We start from the raw sequence: 25,867 nt of genomic DNA, 5'->3' as shown, positions 1-25,867 counted from the left end.
AAACCAGCAGATCTTTCCCAATATCATTTTACCTGCATTAAGATCTCTTTTGACTTTTGAAATTTTAAAATGTAAAGACTGATACACTAAAAGCTGAGTGCACATTATTTAATTCACTATAATGCAAACCATGTAGGTGAGAAATTTTGTCCAGGTATTCTCAAACCTGTCACATAAATTTTCGGCTACTTCAGGTCAGCAGTCAATGTGGAGTGCAACAGGCTTAACTGCATCAGCTGAAATGCAATCCCAAAAGTTTTTGGCTTTCATTTGATGACAGTGTATCATTCAACTGATCTCTTTGGACAGACATTTGCATGTAAGCACATATTCTGGTCCCAGACATCACACCTCCAGTCCAATTCCTTCCTGAATTCCTCAATAGCTGCCAGTTGCACTGTAGGCATTAATGACCAACACTTGGCCCCTGCATCTTTTAATCATTAGATGCTGCTCAACATCTATGCCAACCATAACATTAACTTGAATCATGTAGATAAACCCTGATTCAATGAGAAAGTATCCTACCATGGCTAATTAGACGCTGTTATGTTGATACATTCAAGCAGCTTTTGTTCTTCATTAGACAGATCTTATTGTCTTGTTTGTATGTTGTCCAATGATTTTGTAATATTTATTGTATGGATTACTTTCTGCATCAATCTAATTTATAAAAGGACTGGTAACCCGGGTTAAGATGGTAAGCATATCATTCACTTCCTCAGGACGTATTTACATAGAGATGTTGAGTAAGTTGTGCTGAAGTTAGGTCTAAATGATTCTGAATGTCAAAGAAAAATCTAAATGGTTAATGAGTTGCAAACGGGGAAACTGCTCTTTATAAATTAAACAGCAGCTATAAATCAGCCTTTGTCTCTTCCTCAGCAGAGGACCGATCGACACTCAGGGTCACACTCATCTTCCTGACAGAGTGACAGAGTGTCTGCTGTGAGGGGGGGAGAAGGTCATAGAACCAGAACAAATGTCTCACCTGACAAAACGCTGCCGCCCACCTCTGTGTCTACAAGGTATGCCATTAATTAACACTGACAGCCATTAATCAATGAATGACGGCACTCATAATTTAATTAAAGATTACAGCGGGTGTGACAATGACTGTTGGTGCAATGTTCAACAGAGGGAACCAGGGTGTATGTTGACAGTTATTAGCTATTGTGAGTAAAACTAGGCAAAATTTGTACTCACCAAGCCTTAAAGTTTAGTACAGGTTTGTGTAAAATCGCATTTCTTCCTCTTCTTTCTGTGCTTTCCTCCATTTCTTGTGACAGGTGTGGTCTGAGAGCAAAATATGTGTCAGCCAATAAAAAAGTCCTATTATTAAACCTATCCATGATTCCAATAATTAGCTTCAGGATAAACATGTCAGAATAACGTCTTCTGATTATGCAACGTGCAAAACTATTTTTGGAGGATTGGAGGACAAAACTTTAGGTCATGTCATGTCTTTAGCCCTTTTTCCAATAACATCACAGTGTGTTGACAAAATAACTAATACAACCAAATATCTCAATTTACAATAGCAGGTTCATGTGGGGACAGTGTTTCTTAGAACTACATGTTAATATTGATGGGGGCTGATAAGACTTGTTGTAATTACATCAGTTTGATGATGCTCTGCAGGAAATATGACCATATCAGACGTAACATCAATGGTCTATCATCTTGTAATTAGCAGCTGATACATAGCTATTGTTCTGTTAACTGTTGGTAGATATAATGTAGTTAAATCAAGGGAACTTATGAAATGGATGCATCCTCTGGGGACAGAATGGCTGTAGATGATCAACTGTGGTAACAGCAACATCAAACGTGGGTTTTGATTTTGACGTAAGAATTCCAAGTCAACAATCAATAATTTGATCAAAGATATCTAAATACATTTCCAACCCAACAAAATGTTAGACTTATTATTGTTAGCACTATAACTGAGAATGCTCATTGTACTGATACCTTACACCTGCTCTACTCTTACCAGTGGACTCCATTTACCTTAAATTACAGCTATCCAGAATAACTCTGATGTTATCTCTGTTTCATGGATCTCAGCTCTACAGTGTTGTAGTTTTTGCCTTGTCGCTGCTGCATCCTGCTGGGCAGCTCACAGAAAAGAAGCATGTCTGAATTTGCTGCAGAAGATTTCTCCGACAGCGGTTTGTAAGAACAGTGAGGGGTGAACCTTAGAATGTGAAGGAAGACAACAGAACCAAAACAGAGACTAAATGCTCTATATACAGTAGTAACAGAATTCAGACACAGGTACAGCTTGTACCTCATACCGAATCATTAAACTCAACCAACTTATTTTTGACTAATAAGGGTCTTTGTTTTTGTCTTGGATTTCGTATCTTTTGAAAAGTGTTACATAATTACTATTAAGAATTTTCTTTTCTTCTAAATAAATGTTAAAAATCTGAATCAAACATTTCTGCTTCACCGTTACAGTACAAAGCTTTTCTTCATCCTCTGAGGCTTTTACATCGATGCTTCTTCTCGCCTTGATTTATTCTTAGCTTCTTTCTTCTCCTCATATACGAAGGTGCAAAACGTTTTATGTTCTTGTGTTGTGTTAACTTATTCTTTCTTTGATAATCACACTTTGTTTCTGTTTGATAGAGTGTGTTCCGATTTCCGTGAAACTCTTTGAAATTCAACTAAAGAAGTTGAGAACATGCTTTAGCCTACAGACAGTAATGTATTGATATTTTCTTCTCTTTTAAATAATTGTATTTTTGGGGTTTGAACTGTTGGTTAAAGGAAAGTAATTTCAGACTCATCATCTTTGATGCTACCAAAATGCATGTGTTATTGTCCATCAGTCCCTGATCCTTTATTAGCATATGAAAACAGTTGAAGTTACTGTTAGAGGCCTTAAATTATTAAAATCACACGATAGTTTAGATTTGGCAATGTAAGTATATTTATTTACAGTTTTATAAACAAGATGATTCAATGCAAGATCTTCTTGGAAAAAGGTAAGAAAAACAAGTGACTCCTTGATAAAGGGGTTTGTGTTTGTGTGCATGTGTGTGTGTGTTAACACATGCCTGTGTATCACAACTGTTGTGTGCGTGTGTAACTATAATTTAAGACATTCTCAGTTGCAGTCGTAATACAAGCGCAGTACAATCTCCTCAAACCTATTTATCCACACCGATCCAGACTGTATTTACAATTCATTCAATGTAAGCGCTACACACAGCTCAGCTGACTGTACACGGCAACAACAGGCATCCAGAAACAAACCGAAGCACTGATAGTAACAAGTAAGCATGCATACGGCAGAATGAGAATATGATCAGAAGCAAACTCTCAGTTCAAGTTTAGAAACCAAATTCTGTTGCAGCAAGTGTTAAAGTTAGTCAAGTAAAGACTCAGTAGATTCTACTTTCTCAGAAATTTAATTAAAAAAGCAAAAAGAGAAGAGTGGTGAAATTAAAATAACTGAAAGTGGAGAAGTCAGAATGTCTGACTGATATTGGTTCTATTCTAGTTTTTCTGTTAATTAATAGTTCAGTTTTACAGATCTGGAGACCCCTCAGCATAAAGTGCTCTGCAGTGCTGACACCAGACAGGATGTGATCGTCTTTTCATCAAACAGCAGTGGTTTCTCAGATCCAGAAAATGGGAAACGGCCTGTTTTCGCATCTAACCACGACCTGCACTCAAGCCCGCAAGCTAAGCAACCCTTTCAATTCACTTGGCTTCCTTTCGTGTAAAAGTTCTCCCTCCTCACGGGGAGGAAGTTTTGCATGAAAGACCAAGTGCTGGTTGGGTGAAAAACCTGGCCCTTTGATGCAACCCCTTGGAGACTGGAAATGAGAAAGACTGCTGCAGCGGGAGAGAGGAAGAGAGAGGGCGTCCCCAAACGCAACATGGCTTATGATAGGGTGTCTCAAACGAAGTGTCTAAAAACAGCAACCTTACTGAACTGTCTCATCAGAACGTGAATTAATCTGTGATTTCATGAACAATCCATCTGTAGCTGAAAAAGCTTGAGATTTTCTTTTAGATGCTTTTCTTAAAAAAGAAAATCAACATTTGTTTGATTAGTACAAAATCAAAGGGGAAAAATATACAATTTAAACATCTACAGAATCTAGTATATAAGCTTCATAATATTTTCGTCATTCAGATAGATAAAGCTCTTACTCATATACAAACACACACATGCTTGCATCGTCTTTACCGGTAGACATGATTAGTCATATTAACATTAGTGCCGTTATTAGTGCTTCCAAATAAAATAAACTAAAACTTTTAAAGCGAAATAAAAATGTTAGTCGTTCCTAATAAAAATAAAGTTGTCCATTGAAGCTTACAGTACGTCTTGTATTGCAGTATATGTTGTTAAAAAATGTTGGTTATGGCTAAGCTCTAATTGGAAGTGATATGTTGAGTACTGGACTCTCACCTAAACTGATTTATCCTTAAACTTAACTAAACTATAACCTGGCTTGCTAAAGTTATACAGCTGGTCAGGAAATTTCAAAGGACGTAACACCAAACATTAAGTAAAGTTCTGCAGGTAAAAGGACAGAAACAATGGTAAATAAGTAAGCTAATAAGATACAGAAGGAAAAGATTGTATATGAGTTAGATGGGTTCTTCAGTGCATGCTCAGGGAACCTACAAATACAAACAACTAACGCCAGGTAATCCTGACTTTAAAAAAGGTGCAAGTTCAGTGTTTTCAGCCGCTTCTCCGGCAAGCAGCTTCCTTGAAAAGCTCCGTTGGCAGGCGGTGAAATGAAAGCTTCAGTCTTTGAAAGTGAAGGGAACAGGGAGATGGGTTCTCTCGTCCTCTTCCCCCTCTGCTCCCTCCTTTCCGTCTCGTTTCCTCTCTCCTCGGGGGGCGAACCTCCGTGTCGCCCTCTCTCTCTCTACACCACAGTGCTGACAGACGGGTCAGACAAGTTGAGTTGGCCCGTGATGTCAGTGGGTGGGTACTGCTGCAGAGGTGAGGACAAATGGGGGGAGAAGAGGGAGGGAGACACATAACAGGGAGTCATTTCTATACGAGGGCAGAAAATGTCCGCTTGTTTTTCTTGCAATGTTAGCTCAACTATCTAAACATGAGTTTTTCTCTAAAGAACACCTTTGCTTCTTTTCTTGCAGAAATGTAGAAGCAGTAGGTTTCTTTAACCCCTCTCAGGCAGACCTTAGTTCTGGAGTTTTCGTTGAATCGCTTCAGTTTGTATTTTGGTCAGACAGTTTGGTTGTGCCTGAGGTGGGCTAGAGGGGAGCAGACGTAAGGTCCTGAGTCTAGACAACAGCATATTTGATTCAGAAATAATAATTTGTGTTTCAGCCTTGAAACATGGATGATAATATCCTGCCATGGGAAGCACAGGCAGTTCATTTGTAGTCCAATGCATGCAGACTGGAGGGGTCTCTGATTCAAACAGCTGAGAGGGGGAGGAATTTAAGGCTGATTCAAAGTGCTGTTGTGTTGGACACTTGCGTCCAGCCCCGGCTTCACTGCTTCTTTTAAAGCAGAGTGCGTTGAATTGTAGGCGTCTACAGAGCGGAGAGGGTAAACTAGATCTGGATTCCATGCATGTGCTGAGTTTCTATGGTAATAGTGATATTGATTTTGAGTCTTTTGATGCTCAGAGATCTCTGACAGATGAGGCTGCTTTTCTGTCATGAGCAAAATTAAAGAAACCTGATGAAACTGTCATATGTAAGACAATGTTAATATTAATCACATCACAGAGCGTATATAAACGCATGCTTTTTGTCACTGGAGCAGCTTCATGTTAAGAACACAGTGAGACTGGGTGGAGTAATAAACCTGTCTATATTTCCATCATGCCAATCTCAATCCTGACTCACAGCTCAATATTGGACAGACCTGTTTTATTACATCCAATGTGCAACAAACACCTTTTGTTTGCACATTGAATGCATTAGATATTAATATTATACATTAATTATTTGCAGATTCCAAACAGGGCAGAGTCCTGCCGCAGCATACTCGTCTCACATGTACTTTTTATGTTTCTCAATTCAGTATGATTCAGCAAGAATTGACGTGCCTCTCGTTTCAAGCTGATAGAGCCAATACATTCAAGCATGTGAGCTTCAGGAGCTCCTATGATGCAACTAACATGCTGACAGATGAGGACACATCCACTCTGACTAGTGAAGTATTCAATTTTTCTAAATATAGAGGAGACAGAGTGGATGTTCTTCATCCCCTTGACCCGCAAGTTGCATCATCATATGGCTTACAGCCCCCATTTGGTTTTCCCCATGTCTTGTACCTTGAGGAGCTGCTAACAGCGAACCCGACTGGGGTCAAGTAGACCAGCAAAAGAGACACTTCACCGACATCACAACCACAATTAATGCTTACAAAGCTACTTATCCCGTATAGCTAAGGTGATTCGTATCACTACAGGTCTACTTCCTCTACTGTGACTACAGCTATGACAGTTATCGGCATGCTTGCAGAGGGATAGAGGAGCAGTGTGGCATGTGGGTGAGGGACACTGACACTTAAGTCCATTGATATCCATTAATATAAAATAATAACATTTATATAAAATCAAAATAATGGTCAAAGACTGAGGATGGTGCATCTTTCAACCGGAGCATCTGTGTTTAAAATACTGAATCCTGTTTGGATTTTCCACTTTGAGCCATTTTCCCCTCTTGGTTGGTTTCAGAGCAGCATTGAAACCCTCTGACATATTAACATTGGTGATCCCACTCTTCTTCTCTTCAATCCAGAACAAATCTGATAATCCTCCAGGGGAGAGTACAATTGGTTTGGCTTACAGCAGAAACATTATTAATAAAAAATATGCAGTTGAAACAAGAAAGAAAGACAGAAAATCAAACCCGTTAGCTTCCACAGGCTACATCATCCCTGGGAAACACACTGAAAACACAACGTTAGAACAGCAGGCGTATGCAATGGTGTCTGCGCTATCTTCAGATCATTCTGCTGCGTTTCATTTCAGACTCTTGTGCCAGATATTTTCAGGTGACCGGTTTTATCTGGCAGAGTAACTGGACATAAATGGTGCTGGATCATTCGGTTTGACAGAAGACTTCAAGCTTATGATGTACAATCTCCCAACAAGATAGACTTTATCACTGAACTGTGAAGAAACTGAAAGAAAACCTGACACTCTCATTGTGCTGCAACCAGCCTGTTCTCACTTCCAACTTCCCAAATACAGCAGCTCGGTCTGTGGCCAAACACGTCAAAATATAACACTGAGTACCCAACTAATGTCATTTTTTAATGCTGGCCCCTCATGATGTGCGAGTGGAGTCTTGTAGCATAGTATAGACAAAATTAGGTTTTAAAAATGTCCGCTTTGCAAGGCTTTTTCAAAGACCTTCCTTTTCAGGGATCCAAAACTCTGTTTAGGTGTGGACATGACCAAAACACAAAGAAAAACGTACATTTTCAAAGATATCCACATATCTGTAGACCGGGCCCAACTCTCTCAGAAATAAAAAAGGGACAAGCCAAAAACTGGCACTGGCTGGCTCTGATTCCTTTTGGCCCTCAGGTGGCACTGCATTGAAACCAGACATGACTGACAGAAAATCTTTTTGGAAATCATGGATGCCGCACCCTCCGCTCAGAAGAGAAGGACCAATTTGCCTTTTATCAGCGCACAGTTCAAAATCCAGAATCTTTGATGGTTAAGTGATATATAAGTGCACATGGTACTGGTAGCAAACACATCTGGGAAGGCACCATTAATGCTGAACAATTTATACAGACTTTGCTGCCATCCAGACATTGCCTTTATCAGGAAAAACCTTTCACATTTCATCAAGTCAATGCCAAACCACATCCTGCACAGATTTCAACAGCTTGGTCCTGAATTGTTGCGAATCCAAAAGTAATAAATTGTTGGCGTTTTTTTTTTAAAATGTAACATGATGTTGCTTATTTATCACCATATACCTGCTTACTTGAGGTAACATCATCAGGAATCACTCCACAAAATGTAATTGATATGCAGATGACACTAAACTATACTTATCAATAAAAACAATCCATTGAATTGATGCATGGGGACACAAACACCTGAAGGCATCATCCTGGAATCCAGCCCCGTCATAAGGAATATGTCATCTAATTTCCAAGTTCTCATACTGATAGAACTAGGACAACAGATATTAGCTTCTCTACATCTGGTTCCCTATCAATCTTAGATCTTACAATCCTTATCATCTAGCTCTTGATAGTCATGCTCATATTTTAAACAGGTCACGGGGGCGATCAGTCCTCCAGAACATTCAGTGAAGACAAATTCAGGACTTCTTCTGGTTTTACATTTTTAAAAAGTAATATGGGAAGCAAATAAGATGAAAGCCCTCTCCTTTGGAATCATCTGCCACTTGAGATGTGGGAGGCAGAAACCATGTCTATTTTAAGAGAGAACTGAAAACATGTCTTTTTTTAATCTCATAGTTAAGGATGGCTCACTCTTGCTTTGGACCAGCCAAAGTAACAGTGCTTTAGGCTTACTGCTTGATTTCACAGTACTCGTTTGCATTACATGTGTGCCAAAGTTTCCTTGTCCAACAGCACATGCTGCACTCTGCTGGAAGATTTTTTGATGCATAACACTTCAGAACTACAAGATCACAGGGGAGATGTAAAATCACACGATACCAAAAATGTATAAACAACATACTAACAACAGATTACTTTGTTCTGTGGTTTTTGTGCTTCTACCATGGATGAGTACGCCACGTAACGTAAAGGTGTCTTTTGTTTAGGTGGTGTAGGTATCTATATCTCCCTGTTTGACTTCCTGTCCAAGATGATCCGTTCAGCTTAAAGTGTGTTTGATGCGGCCAGTTGAAAATAGACTTGGCACATATTTTCAGCAGAGAAGCGCAGAGAGAAACTGTTGAGATCCATCTGAGATGCTGCAGTGTTTCCTGTGGGAACTCAAGCATTACCCAGAGGGGGTGCAATCAGCTTCAAAGGGTGTGGTGTACATGTGCGCAGTGGAATCATGGGGTTAGACACCTGTGGGACTTGACACACCGAGTTCCTGTCTCATTATCTCCCTTTCTAGATCCTGCAGAAATTTACATTGACGTATGTACTCCATTTTATTCTACATAGGTGTTTGTGCTCTCTTCTCTCAGCTCAGGTTGCTTTGGCAATGTTGACCCGCTGGAGTCCAACAACTGAAATCATTACAGCCAGTCAATATTATTACAGCTGCAGATGTCTCTGCTAATATCAGTCATATTTCTAGCAGTAATACTGGTATAGCCGCTATAGTCTGTTTGAGTTATTTTGTTATGTTACCACTGTGCCTGCTCATGGTGGATAAATCATGGGTCACTTAATAATATAAACCCTGAATGTGCAAAACTGACGATGCACCGCTAACTGCAGAGTCATTTTTAAAGTGTAGGCCTGCTGATCCAGCTGCTGCATTTGACAAGTAGGTGAAAGAGATGGTGGTTGTAAAAGAATAGCTTGCATTGGAAACACAGTGAGAGTCTCAGGCTTCAAAGAGTCTGTGGCGTAGAAACAGTAATTCACACAATGAAGAAGACGATCTTCTTCACCTGAAAATACACCCTGGAAGAAGCATGCACAGTTAAGACCACAAGGACACTGGAAAAAATAAAAATATGACAAAGAAAATATTATGACAAATCAAAAAGAATTGATTAATAGAAATCCATGAGTGTAATCCTGAAATAGACAATTTGAAAAGAAACAAAAAACATTAGTTTTCTTCTCTGCAGGACTCGCCGTCACGTCTACCTTGAGAATGGTTTTGGGAAAAATGACAGGACACCAGCGCATGCTTTCAAACCAAAAGCAAACCAACAGCGGCTGAAACCCAAACATAGGAGTGCGGCGGGATTGATGCAAAGTAACAATGGATATACAAAGGTTCAAGCAATCAAAAGGACAGGACACCAAGACAAATATAGAAACACGCTTACATCGGTAACACACGCACCACAACGCCACCATTAAAAGGACACAATCGCCAGAATCCACGTCCAAACCAGAGGCAGGGAAAAAGAGCAGCCCAAGACAAAACAACCACTAGCAGACTGCTTGCTTTTGTCGCCCCCCTCCTCCAGAGGAACACGCCACTAATTCCATTAAAACCCGCCAGATTCATCCACGTTTTTCACACCTCTTCCCCAAATTCAGAGCCCAGCTACTGGCCTGGCCTGACCTGAGTTCCTGCACTGACGCCCTCGGGCCTGTAGAGGAGCTAGAGATGCTAAATGGTGATGGCTGATCGATGGTGACCGGACAGACACGTGGCAGAGGCCGCGGAGCCGTGTGGAAATGGGTGAGTGGAACATGGCACTGTCTCGCGGTCGGATATGGAGATGTAGAAGAGAGAGGACAGACAAAGAAAAGGAGAGAGTAAAGACAGACGGAAGGAGGAGAAGAGGAGGGAAGAGTATACAAGCCAAGATGTTGCTTCTTCGTCTTCTTACCGTGTCTTTGGAGGACCTACGTCTCTTGATGCTGGAGGCCAGGGTGGTACTGATGGACCTAAAAGAGGCTTTCTTTTTGGGGTCGGGCTCTGCTCTACCACTTTTCCTATCCTAAAATGAATATATGTAGAATCATTATTCGTGTTCTCTGGCCGGGGTGAAAACCGTGGTTCCAGTCTCACCCGTTCTCTCTTCCCGCCACCATCACCACCACCCATCCCCCAACCCAGTAAATGACCTTACTCAATACGTCTAAATAAAGGGAGGGTCCTTATGAGAAAGACTACAGCTTTTGAAAATGAAAATTAAGAGGGAGAAAGAAGGGATACAGCCTGTTAGATGTCAGAGTGGAAATAGTCTGCTCAGTCTGATATGAGGGCTTCATCTAGATTCTCTGTGACACTGTCACAGTGGGGCTGCACAAGATGGCACAGTAGTCCTCTAGAAATGTGCTGACACATTCACTTGGCCCCTCGAAATGCATTGGGATGAGAGATGACTAGTAAGATGTCAGTGGGTGTGATATCTACTTTACACTACTTCAACCAACTTAAGTATTCAGCTCGCTATGCCTGAACACACGCTGTCTCATTTCAACACAAAAGCAATCTTATACAGGAAATAGATCTCACTTATATGGCCTTACGAAACACCTAGAGTTGATTCTGTGCTTGTTTCTGATGGAGGTCAGAGCACAGCAGACATTAAGCAATGCAGTCTTGCCAATAAGAAATGAAAAAGTGAAAAAAGAAGCAGGTTACCTACGGCAGGCCAATTTGATGCCCACCCTCCCTCATACCATCAGAGTGCCCCACAGCTACTCTCAGCACAATAACTGGATGTTAGTATATAATAAGATAATTGACAAAACTCATATTAAGGTATTCTTACATCCTGAGTCTCTAGAGAGGAAGAGGGCTGCATAGGGGAAGAAAAGAAAAGTAAAATAAATTTCCATCCATTTGATTGTTATTACTCTAAAGAAGGTCCTTATGCAGAAGCCAAGGGAACCAAAAAGGGCGGATACTTAGAAATAAAGAAGAAACTAGCAAAGCAAACATTCACATACAAAGCCAGGCAGGTATAAAAAGTAGAGTAGCAAGATATCAGAGGCCGTTAAATGCATATCAAATTGGGAGAACAGCGACAAGAGTCAGTAATTGAAGCCCATTTAGTCATTATACCTTCAAATGGTATAATGGAAATTCACCCCACACACAAGGGATTGAGATGGAGAGTGAGATGGAGTGCAAAAGAAAAGTTTTTAAAAGGGATGACCTTCTACTGCAGCTGCAAAACATAATCTAGTCTAAGTGCAAGAAAGAAAAAGTTTCTATGCGCTTGGTTTGATAATCTGAGCAGATGGAGGCTAAAAGAGTCTAAAAACAGAAAGTGCTGTAAGATGGATGTTAGTAAAGAATGAGTGCGTAGTTGCAGGGAGGGAGGCCCTTTGGGCGGGCGGGGCAGTGTGGTGTGAATTTCAACATGCCAGAACGTTATATGGATGGAGAGAAGAATCATAGGGGGAAAACAAAGTAGAAGTAAAAAACATAAAACAAATAGCATGGCAAATCGATCCTGGCCAGCACTGGTCCCGCAGTACATTCTTTCATCAGGTCACATGACTAGGCACTTTTGGGGCACAGTTTTATCCCCCATCAACCCCCCACTAACCAGCGCTTCCCACTCAACACCCTACTGACATGATATCAGGTGGCGAGCAGGCTTTAGCTGGCGTTGAGGATAGATGAGAGCTGGTGCACAACATCCCTTGATTTTAGTGCAGGTGATAGTAAAAAATCTTTTCCTGTTGGAAGATGATATCTCATGTTAGTAAATGGAGAAAAATAATCCATTACAAATCATTCTGTTCTTGGTTCATGAAAAGGAAAAATCAATTCCCAACTGACAGCAGTTGTCTCCTTTTAATCTTTTATTTCCACCATTCCTTTCCCTTCTGGGACTGCAGAAGTCAGGCCGCTCTGAGCCCTGATGAGGTGCTGCGTGTGCACAGTCCCGGCCATGCATGGCATGCTGGACCATTGGATGAAGCATGGCATGGGACTCGCAGAGAATAGCAGCCGCCTGTTTCTTGTCAGAAACAGTTGCGTGCCGCTGCAGTGCATCATCATTATACACCATCATTATACACCATCATTATCATCACGCAGCAGGGTTTCTGACACTTTGTTTTTATCCCAGGCTGACACCGATCTCAGTCCTGTTCAGACCGTGCACTTCTGAGGAACATCTGTTTTCAAAGGAGGAACTAAAAGCCAAACCTGTAGCCCGCAGGGATGTAGTGGTTTAAAAACAGAGTTAGATTACCTGAAACAGTGATCACACCAAGAGAAATCTGTAAGATTTTAAGGTATAAATCTGTATGACTTAAATTTAAAGAACTAACTGAATCAGCATGTGACCTTGTTACATCGTTGTCCTGACTTTCTGTAATTAATGATTTTTTGGCCACTTAGGGAAGGTAGAAAAACCAGTGGACAATAAAGTGACACATTACTGAATCTTAAGTGGATGTATTAATTCAAGGCAAATTCAGAGCTACATTAGCATGCATTGAAATCACATTTCCAGCCACCTGGGCATGTAACTCCAAAACAGACAGTCTTTTTGCTCTGATTTAGTCCCCACCAAGTCCTCAGAAACAGTATGTGTCATCTTAGCAACTACATGCACCAACATGTTCACTTACTCGTGGCTAATGTATACTGCAGATGGAACCGTTGGTTTGTGGGCTGCTGTTGTAAAGCCATAAATTTGACATGTTGGTCATTGTGTTGTTTTTTTTACAACACTTTTCAACAGAATGAGATTCTATTTGTGGTCATAATGACTAAAATAATTAGAGCTTGTTGAACGCAGCAAACATCAGTGGAGGATAAACAAAATGAGTCACTTAAAAAAAGACAAGATCTCTTCTCTGTGGAGGAAAGAGGAAGACAGTCCGAACTCACATACAAAGGCCACCACAAATAAAAGTCTAACAGGCACAGACAAAGACACCTGCCAATTAGTGCTAACATGGAAAAGCATAAATTCAGGCTCACCACAAGCTGAAAGACAGATTTTTGAAACCTGCTTTGGTCCGTATAGTGAGCGTTTTTATGATTATTGCAACAGCACACTGTACCAGCTGAGATATCAAGTCCTGTGGCTTGTATCAGGACTGATGCTCAGCAGACCCACCTGTCCCTAAAAGTGACCAAGCCTCTTGTGTACAACATGAAGCCTGTACTATAGCTTCAAAGGAATACAGAAATGATTAAAGACACAAACGCATCATGTATTATATATTATTATTATATATTATTATTTGATGTATTAGGACTCACTTCTGGACGAGCCTCTAGTGGCCACTGAAGGAACCAGGTTTGTTGAAACCTCTTTACTGGCTTCATTAACGATATTGTCCTTCTGACACGAGCCACAGAAGAGACAAAGACTTGAGTAAAGTTTGTTGGGATACACAGAACATTGATTATTTAGTATTTTTATTTTATATCATGTACATTTAAATTTAGATCATACAGATTTGAACAAACTCATTGCTTCATTATCCAACGGAAATTAGTTTTGTGGATATTGAGATGAAATAGCTCTACTGCACTACATCTCTGTGGCCAGAGCTCCTTAAAGCTGGAATATCTAAGGCGTGCAGTTCTAACAAAGCATGCACTTTATTTATTTTGATGCATTTTGAAAAAGACGGTGGTGGGGGGGGGGATTGTTAAAGAAATTATATTTCAAGGGCTTTTGGACATATACAGCTTTCGAGCAGAGATAGGGTTCGCCTGCAGTGGATGAGGTATGTTCTACATAAACAGATTTTAGTTAGTCAGAAGTGCACGTTCTCTCAGGTTACATCTCTGTGTTACAAGATGTGTGTGGGTGCACAGTACTGCACAGTGCTGCACCAACCTGAGGCAGTACATAAGCACATAATTACATTACGAACACCAAACAAGCAGTCAAAATGATGCCAACAATGGGACTCCAGGTTTCAGTGCTTGCTGTCCTAAGAAAGGAGGAGGCCACATAAACTGTGATGTTAAATTTTCATCATCACATGTTTGTGTCTTACATAGCTGAGTTGTCATTTTACATTTGTGCAAGTTATATCACGGACAGTAATCAAATCAGTGCACCCAAACAGTATGAATAATATCTTCAACAATATTCACGCAGAACAGAACAGATTGTACGAGCTCGACTTGACTTTGTGGGCTTCTTGTTCACAACACATTGCGGTGGTTCTATTTAGGGCAGAGGAGATTGTGAGTCCATTATAGTAGCTCCAGGGCCCACAATGACGGTCGATGAGCATGATGAGCATGCATGAGCCGTCTTTGTTCAACGGAGCAAAGAAATCATCCTGATTGTTGCTGACATGGATATGAAATACGCTGGTCTACGGGCAGTTTAGTGTGTCCCTCTCCTTTCTCAGTGCTGCCTGCCCTGCATGCATTCGCCTGCTGTCTGCGCCTAGAGGACGCACATCCATATGAGGACACTCACGACAGTGACAAACAGTTGTCAGGTCGATGGCAGACACTCTTAGAATGACTTTGCTGACAGGCACTTGTGATTTTATACTGTACCTTCCTCTGGCCCTGCTGTCTCAATTCAGCAGGGCCAAACTCTGAGCTTTGGTTCAAGGTTTACAAAGAGTCTGAAGACAGGCTGTCAGGGCCACGTCCCAGACTCACTGTGTGACTGCCCATCAATTGTGTAAACCATGTTTCCCCCGAGCAATTAAATCAGGGAGTGAATCCATCAAGAGAGGAAAGGGAGGGTGTGGATGAAGGCTGGCTGCTCCAACACTTCACAGCCGAGTTTGAATGTGCACAAGTACAAAGGGCGACTCCCTCATAGGCTGAGCAGAGGACCTTAAGAGTTTGTTCATCAACATCACCGGAAAGAAAAGAAGCAGTATTTTGCCGTGCCGATGTCTTTGGTTCCCAAATAGAATTTCACCTAGTTTTGCTGGTTTTAGTGAAAAAGGTTCATGAGCAGATTTATTAAAGCCGAGCGTTAACTTGACACCTGCTTCTACTTGCATTTCATTGTGTAAAGCCTCTGGCATGCAAAGATAATTTGAAATCGTTTTTGCATTGTGAATTATGGACACTGAAGGGGATTAGGAGGGAAACTGCTTACTCTAGCATGGCACTTGGTATAACAGTTCTGCTGACTACACAGTGAGAATCACTGGGGTGTGATTGAGCCAGAGAATTGATTTTAATCATCATGCTCTATTTGTATTGCTAGCTCCTGGCTGCTGTTAGTATGACCGAGTGGAGAGCGGTGGGATCAATGATGTAATCATTGTTATTCAACCAACTTTAATTATGGTCATTTTTGTTTTTATGGCAGGGCAGTAGCTGCTTTTCCTTGGCATCATCTGACCTTATGAAGCTTATAAGCACCACAGCAGCAGCTTAGAAATACCAGTACATGCCATAAATGGAAGTTAGAGTTTAAGTCCGATGTCCATCATGTCAGAGAGTTACAGGCTAAACTACTTTATTCTTACTCTTACAGTGAGAGGTAAGTTACATACTAATGAAGGGGTCCCAGCCACAGCTTGAATTCCAGAAGTCTCCTTATTATCCTGCAGGCACACACAAGAGACACGAAGGCTGTTTGCCTCTGGACATAGTTTTAAGACCTACAGGGTGGCCAATGAGGATGCCTTTTAGCAAACACAGATCACAGTTTCTCATTGGGTGATCTAGCAGTGGAAAATACCCTAAAGATCCTAGAGAGGCTGGGAGACAGAAATCAACCCTCATGACGAGGAGGGCCTTCTCAGAACCTTCCACCCTGCATGTGAGCAGGCAGAGGTCAGTCAGTCAGATCAGTCCTACCTGCAGGTTCTTCCTCCAGACATTGACGGCCGCAAAGGCCAGCTGCATCTGCTTCCTGCGGGCGTCTTTATGGCGCTTATAGGCGATTTCAATAAAGATGAGGAAGATCCCAGCTGCTATGCCTCCAGCCACCAGCATGAAGACACCTGTGGGGAGGGGAAGACGGACAGAAAGAGAGCACACGTGGAGATTTATGAGCATGTAAGCAACAACGTCCATCGCTTCCACTGAGAATGAGTGCTTGGTCATGCTCAGTGGTCGCCCCTTCTTTATCAAATCGAATCCCGCTGATGACAGCGGCTGAAAACTACACATTATTTAATTACAAATCACAACCCCACAAAGCCACAGCACAATATATACTGTACGGCACATTTCCACAGAGCAACCACGTCGACACTATAACAACGATTTAGTAAAGGAATTGGACAAAAAAGCGCTACAGTACCTTACCACTGCAGTTTTTGTCCAATCACTTTTAACGCTCTCTGTACGCGATATGGACCATACCTGCCATGTTTTCAAAGGTGAGTGTGGCTGGGGCATTGCTCCTTGAGTCACACTCCTGGTATCTCACCCAGGTTTTATCTAGGTCTTCCATGAAGCCGTTCTCATGAGAACTGCAGGGGGTTAGGGAAGGTAGGGAGAGAGGTGACAAAGTTAATACACGACGCAAAAGACGCTTTATTCGAGCCGCTCACTCCCAGATAGCAAACACAAATGAAACTGAAACAGCAGGACAGTTGACAAACAGACATACATTTGACAAAGACAAACAGACAGCAGGAGGAAGGAGAGGGGAGATACAGAGAGAGTAGATGTGACATAAGGCGATGTATTTGATGGCTATAAAAAGGTCATAACATGACCAAGAAATCATATCAATAAGAAACAAAAGAAGTCATACGAGTAATGCAGCTTCGGCTGGGACAGACCTGAGAATGGCCAGGGACACATTCTGTTTCCAGGGGCTGTCCTTGCGCATGCCTATGCCAAAGCCCGAACGGAAAAACAGCTCTCCCGTGGTCACCAGGTCGCACTTCTGCGAGGCTTCAAACTCCAGCACCGCAGAGTCCCAGATGAAAGCATGCAGCTTGCTGTGGGGGAGGGGGAGGGAGGAGGAGGAAGGAGGGAGGAGGAGGAGGGGAAGGAGGGGGTTACGGTGCGACAGTACAATGATATACATACACATTTACGGCTCCCACCCTTCTCTCTCTCGCACACCAGATCTTGTGTGTCATTCAGCGTTTACCAGCAATCTCTACCGATGCTTATGGGCGAAAAGAAATCCAATGCCTGATGGGTGAGGGCGCGTCCCCCATTGGATTCCCCCCATCTCAAAGATGTTCGTCTGGGTACAACCTGAAAAAGGGTGCTCCTCCACTCAACGTTAGCTTAACCTCACACTGGTGCCAGTGCTTATGACACGAGCACACTTATCCTGTCCCTAAAGGTCTACCTTGGCCGGGCGATGGGCCCGGTTCAGAGGAAAGCAGCAGTAAATCCTGCCGCTCCCCTCTGGTCCAAGAGTCCATGACCACCTTCCCAAACTAACTGGACTGGCCCTCCACCGTATGCTTGATAAGATGAGCAGCCGGCCGACACGTGCTCTGGTCGGCCCGGCCTGGCCGAGACTCACTTGTCACGCACGGCCTGGATGGCCTCGGCGGCACTCTCATAGTTGTGCTTCTCCATGTGGCGGTACATGGTGCTAAGCTCCACCTGCCGCCGGAAGTAGATATCCACGGAGCTCTGCTTCACCGTGGCGTAGATGAACTTGTCTGATGGGTTTCTCAGCTGCAGGAGGAGGCAGGAACCAGACACAAACAGTCTTATATATTTATATTTTGGTAACAGCAACATAAATCATGAAAGAACTGCTTTAACATAAACATCATGTCATCATTAATCATGCATCTACTTAGCTTGATAGATTGATGTGATTCTTAGACCTGATGTAAAGCAGAGCAATCATCTTTACATGGATATAAATCTCACAGCATGGTCAGAGTATCACCCTGTACTTACCCTTGGGTCATTGATGCCGGTGATGCGCTCCTCAGGCCGGTCCAACACCAGGAAGGCAGCCAGGTTGGCAGTATAAGATGCCACAATGATCATGGCAAAGCCAGCCCACACCATGCCCAGGATTCTCGCTGAGAAGCTACGCGGGGCGCCTGTGTGGTGAGTTCAGGTTACACCTCTTAGATCAGTAATTATCAAGCACTTATTGAAGAAGCAATGGAGACTTCTCTTTCTGTAAACAAAGTCCCACCAACCAAAGTTTACTGATCACTGTTTTCTTCATTCTCACTATAACTCAACTCGCTTTAATGCAACTACGACATCAAGTTAAAATAAATGCTGTACTGGCGTATTAAAAATGAAAAGAAGAGATTAGAAAATAGTGTAGGGCAGAGGCAATTAGCAACAAATAAAGCCACTGAAATACCCAGCATGAAAGGTTATGCAGAAAGATGAATGAGACAAGCCAAAGTAACAGGTCCAAACTATTAAAAGACGAGCTGCAGCAAACACTGTCTTTGCAAAATATGATTTCAAAGGACTTAATTTGTCATTCTCAAAGAAAAACTTGACAGTGAGGCAACACCTCAAGCCCCAAAACGCCTTCACTGGTCTTTTTACACATGCAAAACTGTGTGAAGACTAAAGTACTCGACAGCATTACCATGTTCTGGGAAAAAGGGAGCTTTTCTGATGAATTAATGATGGATTTGGACATTTTTCAGTGAGGTTTGTTTTTCCAAATCTCAGCCCACCTTCTCCAATTCCAGAGTTCAGCAACACTCCCCAGGAGAACCACATGGCAGATGATAAGGTGAGGGCATCTTCTTCTTCTTCTTCACTGTTTACTTTAAATCTTCCAAACGGGCTGAAGGAAAGAAATTGGGAGGGTTGCAGGAGAGAAAAATGAGAAATTCTCAAGATCCTATATTGGAGGAAAACCCTGGCAACCCCAGGCAGGGAAGGAAACTGAAAAATGAGCGAGCAAAAGCAAGAAGAAAACAAACTGGGAAAGAAAACAGACAAAGACAGCTGCAAAGGGACAGAGCGGTGGGATGGTTGGAGCCAATCTTCACCTCTGTTGCCTTCAAGTCCAAACCAAGGGAAGATCTGCAGAGCGCAGGAGTGTATGCGCACTCACACACAAACACGTTCACTCACTCTGTTGTGATACACATAAACAGACACATATGGGCACAGCCACACATACACAGTCCCCCCGTGTACCTGAACCGGTCTAGTAGGTAAAGCATCACCGCCACCACATGCACCGATAGACCCACCAGCAGCCACAGCGTGCTTTGGAACGGCTGCATGAACGAGTCCAGTGTACTGCGAGGGATTTCCTGAAAACACACACCACAGTTAAAGTTTGAATATCATGGACTTACAAATTAGAAAAAAAACAACTATATTTCCAAAAGTATAAACTAAACTTTTTAATTTCTCATTTTTATATACAAAACAGGTTTTCTTTTCAGTTTTTGAAAATGTTTTTGCGTCTGTCTCAAACTCTTTCTTGCATCTGTTGCATCCAGAACTGGTTGAAAATATAAAGTAGACTATTTAATTGATGTTTTGTTGATGATGATGTGAGGGACTCATTTAAAAAGGCAACCATCTATCACCTCATAAAAACAACTGATTCAAATACAGATTTGCTCTGTCTCACAAATGCGCTGAGATATTTTTGATATATTAAAAAAAAGGAGAGATGAAAACCAATGAATACCTGGTTATATTAAAGTACATTCACCTTCTTAGACACTGGTATATTATCTGCTTTATGGTTGTTTGTGATGTTTTTTCTGTTGGTCTTTCCTAGTCAGGCTTGTATGCTAACCTGTGGTGTTCACATGTAATAAATAATATGGATGGCCTCTGTGAGCGTGTTTTTTTATTTTTCTGAAATAATAACAGCACATTTAATTAAACACAGCCATGTGTTACCTAAATTGGTTGTGCCCGGGCTGATATGTGGAGCACTGTCTGGAGTGCTTTGGCAATTTTGTCCTCAGTTTCCTTCAGTTTCTCTGGAGGCCCCTAGTGGTTTAGACCAGATCACTTGATAAAGGGTGCTTGGTGGGCTCAGTAAGGGAGCTATAATGTGTAAGTGAGGTCATTTTGCAACCCATACAGTAGCCTACCAATTTCTGTTGTCTATGTAGTATGGTCATTTCTTTTTTATATGTTTTGGGGCCATAACACTTCATATTATAGAGGACAGTGGATGGACGAAACTGGGAAAGAGTGGGGGAATGACTTGCAGGAAAGACACCTTATGCTGGACTTGAGCCTGGGCCACCTGCTACATGGACGTGCAACTTTACCATTAGGCCAAGTCCACACCCGGTACGGTCATTTCTACAGCTCATTTATGCATTCATGTATTTTCGTCTGGGTTGCATAAATGGGACACGGCATCCAACTTAACAGCTAGCTCAAGGCTCATGCTCAGTTTCCCATGACTGCTGTACCCATGATATGTCAGGCATGGACAAGTAAACATGTCAGCTGAGATCCATCCTCTTTTCTAAAGTCCATGGTTTATTTGTGATAGACACAGATGAGCTGAAAACAGCCATCTGACTGCTTCATCCCTAGAAGGGCTTTAATTATTACTTTGTCTCTCTGTTTCTGTGCTGCAGAAATCAAGGTACAAAATAACAGCTGGTTGCATGCAGAGGTTTGATATTTGTAACAGATTCACGGGGGATGAAAATGGCATTTATAAAATTAGAAGAATACACGCAATTTCCCAGTGATTGCTTGACATTATGAAGCACTTAACGTGCGTAGACGGGCACTTACCTTTTTAACGAGGATGGTTAGGCCTTGATATTTAAAGGGTTTCGAGAACTCGATGTACTGGGCTCGTTCGTTGTTTATAGTCAGCGGGGCCACAATCATGTCAGCCAGGCCCCCAGGAGCTCTCCCATCATGCCATTCCACTCTTTCTTGTTACTGTTGTTTACCTGCAGTCCCAAAAGGAAGGTGTTAACACGAGAATGAGCTGTCAACCCGCTGTGGTCTAGACAACAGAATGTTTCCAGGCTTTCAGGATTTGGGTTTAGCCTTGTGGGGGTTTAGGTTTTTGTCATGCTTCACATCCTCAGAACTGGATCTAGCTTGAATAACAAGAGAGTTTGTTGTTCTAAAGAGTTTTCAGTTCATGCAACAAAGGACATGAAAAGTTTTCTAAAGTTTTGGAGTTTGATATTTTTGACAGAGTTACCCTTTTGTAGTAAGAAAGACACACTTTCCTTTTCCTTGTAGTTAATATGTTCATTTTTATGTTCACTTCATATTCAGTTTAGCACTTTCACTCTCAGCTTGTCTAGATTACTGTTGATCTCTTGTCAGGGTGATTCTTTAGCCCAAGTCCTCTTTTTTGGAATCCTGAGTTTGACATTTTAGCAGTTGCCATTTTGTGTTTGGGAACCAGAGGCTGCCGAACTTTGATGTGAGATATGATTGTAACATCTCTTTCCTGGTTGAGTGGTCTCTATTTTAGCGACTTGTAAATCACAGAAAGTCATGTCTTAAAGCGTACCATGCCATACTGTTGATTTCACCATAAATGGGACCATAATTTAACACAACAACACCATCTTGTATTACAGAAGACTTAAAGTGATAATATTTACTGAGGTAATAAACTCAACAGAGAGTTAACACATTTTCTCATCTGGTTTTAAACAGTCTGACTTGTTTATGCAATCAGGGAAGTTGCCAGGGCGTGTCCAGAGGGGTAGTCAGGGATGGTAAAGCCTCCCACCCCAGGTTTACTCTTCTTCATCCTCTGTGAGACATAAGGCTTCCTCCATTGCACTCTGTTGATTACATATTGAGCTTCTCCCAATGGCAGGTTCTTTTTTTGCAGTTCCTGTATCACAGTTTGTCATTTGGTTTTGGGCCACCTCTTGTGATCCTGTCATGTCTCATTCCTAAGACACTGCCTCGCCACCTCAAATGTTTATATGTGATTTCCCTGATTATGCTCTGGCTACCTGTTGTCTTGTAGAGTTGCAGGTTGAATATTTTGTTTGGCCAGAAGATCTGGCAGATTCGTCCAATGTATCTCTTAAAATGTTTCTCTCTCTTCATGTCAGTTTTGAACACTCGCCAGCTCTCTGCAGCACACAGCTGAACAGACTTGACATTGCTGTTATACAAGAGCATCTTTGTCTTAAGGCTATGCTGCTTTGAACTCCAGATGGGACGGAGTTGGAAGAAGCCAGCCTTGGCCGCCTCAGGTGCCACCCTGAAATCCTAAACTATGATTGGCTATTTTGCTTGTAAGAAGCGGGACTTATGTTAAAATTACCAATTCGGACTGTGTTGCATCAGGCTGATGTCTTTGCATTTCATTGTAGGACATTTCCTTTTGTAAGTACCTTCAATTGTGACTCTTGACATACCTCTTCTGTCTGAGCTCTGGAGATTTACATGTTTCCTCTGTGGTTGAGTTACTTTTCAAAATAAAATATATACAAACAGAAATATAATACTGTGTGATACTTTAATGTTAGTAGTGAAAGTGTATGAGATGAGTGGAGACAGGAATGGAAAATAAGTGCTATTCATTTGCATGTGTGGGCACAGATACTTTATGCCACACTGCATGAGCCGTCCCATTAAAAACATCTGGACACACCCCTGGAAGTCGCCCCGTGCTCACCATTGGATTTAATGCAGGATTAAAGCACTTCCACAACGCTTTTAAAACTAAAGTCCTCATCCACTTTTTAAAGACAGTCGATTAAAAACATTTGGAAACGAACACTAGATAAGTAACACTATGGAAATTTACCATCTTAACTTTTAATTGATTTGAGTTTTTGAGCTATGATTTTGCTTTGAATGGTTGATGAGATCACTAGTAAAGTACAACCATTAAAACGGTGTGTTGTATAGAATGAGAAATTGAATGCAACATGCATCTCTTGCAGGAATATAGAAAAACATAATTCTCTATGTGAAACTTACGCGTTCTTGAGTTCCAAATTTCCCATCAGCCACCAGATGCACTTCGTAGGTGAAGTTCATGGTCATAGCCAGCTTGATCAGGAGATCAATACAGAATCCATAACAACACTGGGGTACAATTGGGCGTCCTGTAACCAAACCAGCAAAAGTTGCAAGTTACAATCACTCTTGAGGAACGATGTTGGATTGTTTTGTTTTTAATCCGGAGGCGGCGCACGTAGACGGAACGGAATGCGTGACACGGTGCACTGCAGACAACCACACACGCAATCACGCCATTTGCCACACATAGCACACACACCAAGCATCTTCCGGCAACCTCTCATTCTGAATGGCACACTCAGCTACATGCATACATATATAGATACCTACTGCATATATATGTATGCATCTCCAGTGGGTGTTTGGCGGGTGCAGTAAAAGCACAGTGATAATATAAACGTCCCTGATAGGTTACCTGGGATGGTCTCATTGGGCCCAGTGCAGATAACCTTTTTAATTAAGACTCCATTTAATGTCATTTCCTCATGGCATGTTCCATCCGGCTGAGTTGGTTTCACATACACAAATGGCTCCTGGTGTATCGTCACTATCTACAACAGATGGGATAGAAAGCTGTTTATCACAAAGCCAGAGAAAGATATGTTTGATCCCGAGGGACTCGTCTGCAGCACAGGAAGAGAGAAGAGAGAAACCCAGCAGATACACAAAAAACTACAACATACAAACCCCCAGATACACAAAAGACTATTACATACAAACCCCCAGATACACAAAAAACTATTACATACAAACCCCCAGATACACAAAAAACTACAACATACAAACCCCCAGATACACAAAAGACTATTACATACAAACCCCCAGATACACAAAAGACTATTACATACAAACCCCCAGATACAAATGTACGTACAGAGACCAATGAATGAACGTAAAACAACCGACAAGGATACAGATGAGAGCTTCTTGGCGGGCCTGTGACAAATTTAAAGAGATGAAAGTCATAACAAATATTTCACTGCTGCCTTTATGAGCAAAGATTAACTTCACTCCCCTCGGAGAATAAAATGTCAGCGCACTGTCCAACGCGGTATATCAGCCGGGGACCGTCCTCTATCTGTGTGGACAAGAATGTCACATTGCTGAAGGAACCCTACCTTTAATCGAGTGGACATCTGGAAGCCCTGTGGTTTTTCTGTCTCTCCCCCGGGCCAGATGATCTTCCGCTGATTGTTCATAACCACCTGCAGGGACGCCACACACAGTATTATAGGTGAGTGCTGGCAGAAGGCGTGCTGCTGATGAGGCTCCAACACGGTGGGTGAGCTCCACTAATGAGTCAGCTTTATGTAACAACAGCTCAGCGGTTCTTTGTTTACTTCCAGGACCTCTGACTTATGTATCATACCTTTCAGGAACTTACTATCATCACACTAAACACACTAGTGAGCACAAGTGCTGAATTTGGCAGTGTTGACTATTCAGTGTTTCATGGCTGGCCACATCAAGCTATCCCTCGTTAACTATGAATGAACATGATTCCACAGAAGACTCTTTGAATAACTGAGCCGGTTTTACCATGAGCTTTCAGCCGAGTCTAAATGTCTTCTTCAGCAGATGCAGTTTGCTCATTTGTGGTGGAGTGATTCCTTCGTGTCTGAGCTGACCCTTCACATCCTCTAATGAAGAATGTTTCCTCATCCAAGAATGATTTTACGCAAAGTATACATTTTTAATCAACAAACGGTACTACAGCTCTTTGAAGGGAGCTCAGAACTGTGCTTCAATGTTTAGGGGGCAGGGCTTTACATTAGACTAAAAGGGCTTAACATTGTGCAGCTTGAACATTAAATTATTCTCAACAGTCGGCTGAGGGACTGCTGAATTCCGCTTATTTATTTAAACAGGACTGTATCCTGTTCTCATCTTAAAGCCACTGTGAGGAGTTTACTGTAAAGCTGTTGATAAAACAAGCTAGCAAACAAGAAAATCAACAATAAGACCGGCAGCTTCTGTGCCGTTACTCTCAAAAGCCTTTCAAGAAACTTATTTTTTTAGTCCATACAAACAATTCAGGTCAATTAGATTGGAATATCTTGAGATAAGATTTTTTTCCCAGATTTGTCTGGTGAATGTAACTTATACTAAATTTAACGAGATAGTCTGTTTAGAAATTAGACAAAAACAGATGCTAGGATTTGAGATTTTACGATGTGCAAAGTCAAAAAATGCATTCAAGACTAACTCCTTCTGTTGTCACTGTGGTATGGATACCATCGCCACAAAGACAACCTGACAAGTAGAACAATCTTACTGAATAAATAATCAGTAATGATTCTTTAAAAAAACAAATCACATTTTTATGACATTGGATCGTTTCAGGGACAGATTGGTTTAAACCGAGCTCCTGTTTTACCATCTACACTTAAATGAAGATTGACTTTGGAACAGTTGACAGAACAACAATCCTCCTGCCAATC

The 25,867-nt window shown here is 41.8% G+C and overlaps 1 protein-coding gene across 1 annotated transcript in view; it reads right to left on the bottom strand.

Moving 5' to 3' along the window:
- Positions 1-2,914: 2,914 nt before the first annotated feature.
- The window catches only part of grin1a (glutamate receptor, ionotropic, N-methyl D-aspartate 1a), a 42,224-nt gene continuing 19,271 nt past the window's right edge, over positions 2,915-25,867 (bottom strand). The window contains 14 exon segments of the mRNA XM_034710405.1: positions 2,915-4,970; positions 10,486-10,596; positions 16,371-16,516; positions 16,881-16,990; positions 17,306-17,467; positions 18,010-18,167; positions 18,399-18,547; positions 19,151-19,263; positions 19,623-19,741; positions 21,207-21,319; positions 21,322-21,370; positions 23,385-23,512; positions 23,842-23,977; positions 24,545-24,631. Of these exon segments, the coding sequence (XP_034566296.1) occupies positions 4,902-4,970; positions 10,486-10,596; positions 16,371-16,516; positions 16,881-16,990; positions 17,306-17,467; positions 18,010-18,167; positions 18,399-18,547; positions 19,151-19,263; positions 19,623-19,741; positions 21,207-21,319; positions 21,322-21,370; positions 23,385-23,512; positions 23,842-23,977; positions 24,545-24,631 (1,650 nt within the window). The 3' untranslated portion in view covers positions 2,915-4,901.

The sequence above is a fragment of the Notolabrus celidotus genome, chromosome 19 (assembly GCF_009762535.1).
Source record: "Notolabrus celidotus isolate fNotCel1 chromosome 19, fNotCel1.pri, whole genome shotgun sequence".
Taxonomy (NCBI): Eukaryota; Metazoa; Chordata; class Actinopteri; order Labriformes; family Labridae; genus Notolabrus; species Notolabrus celidotus.
The sequence above is the reverse complement of the archived record's forward strand: the minus strand, read 5'-3'. Positions and strand labels throughout refer to the sequence as shown.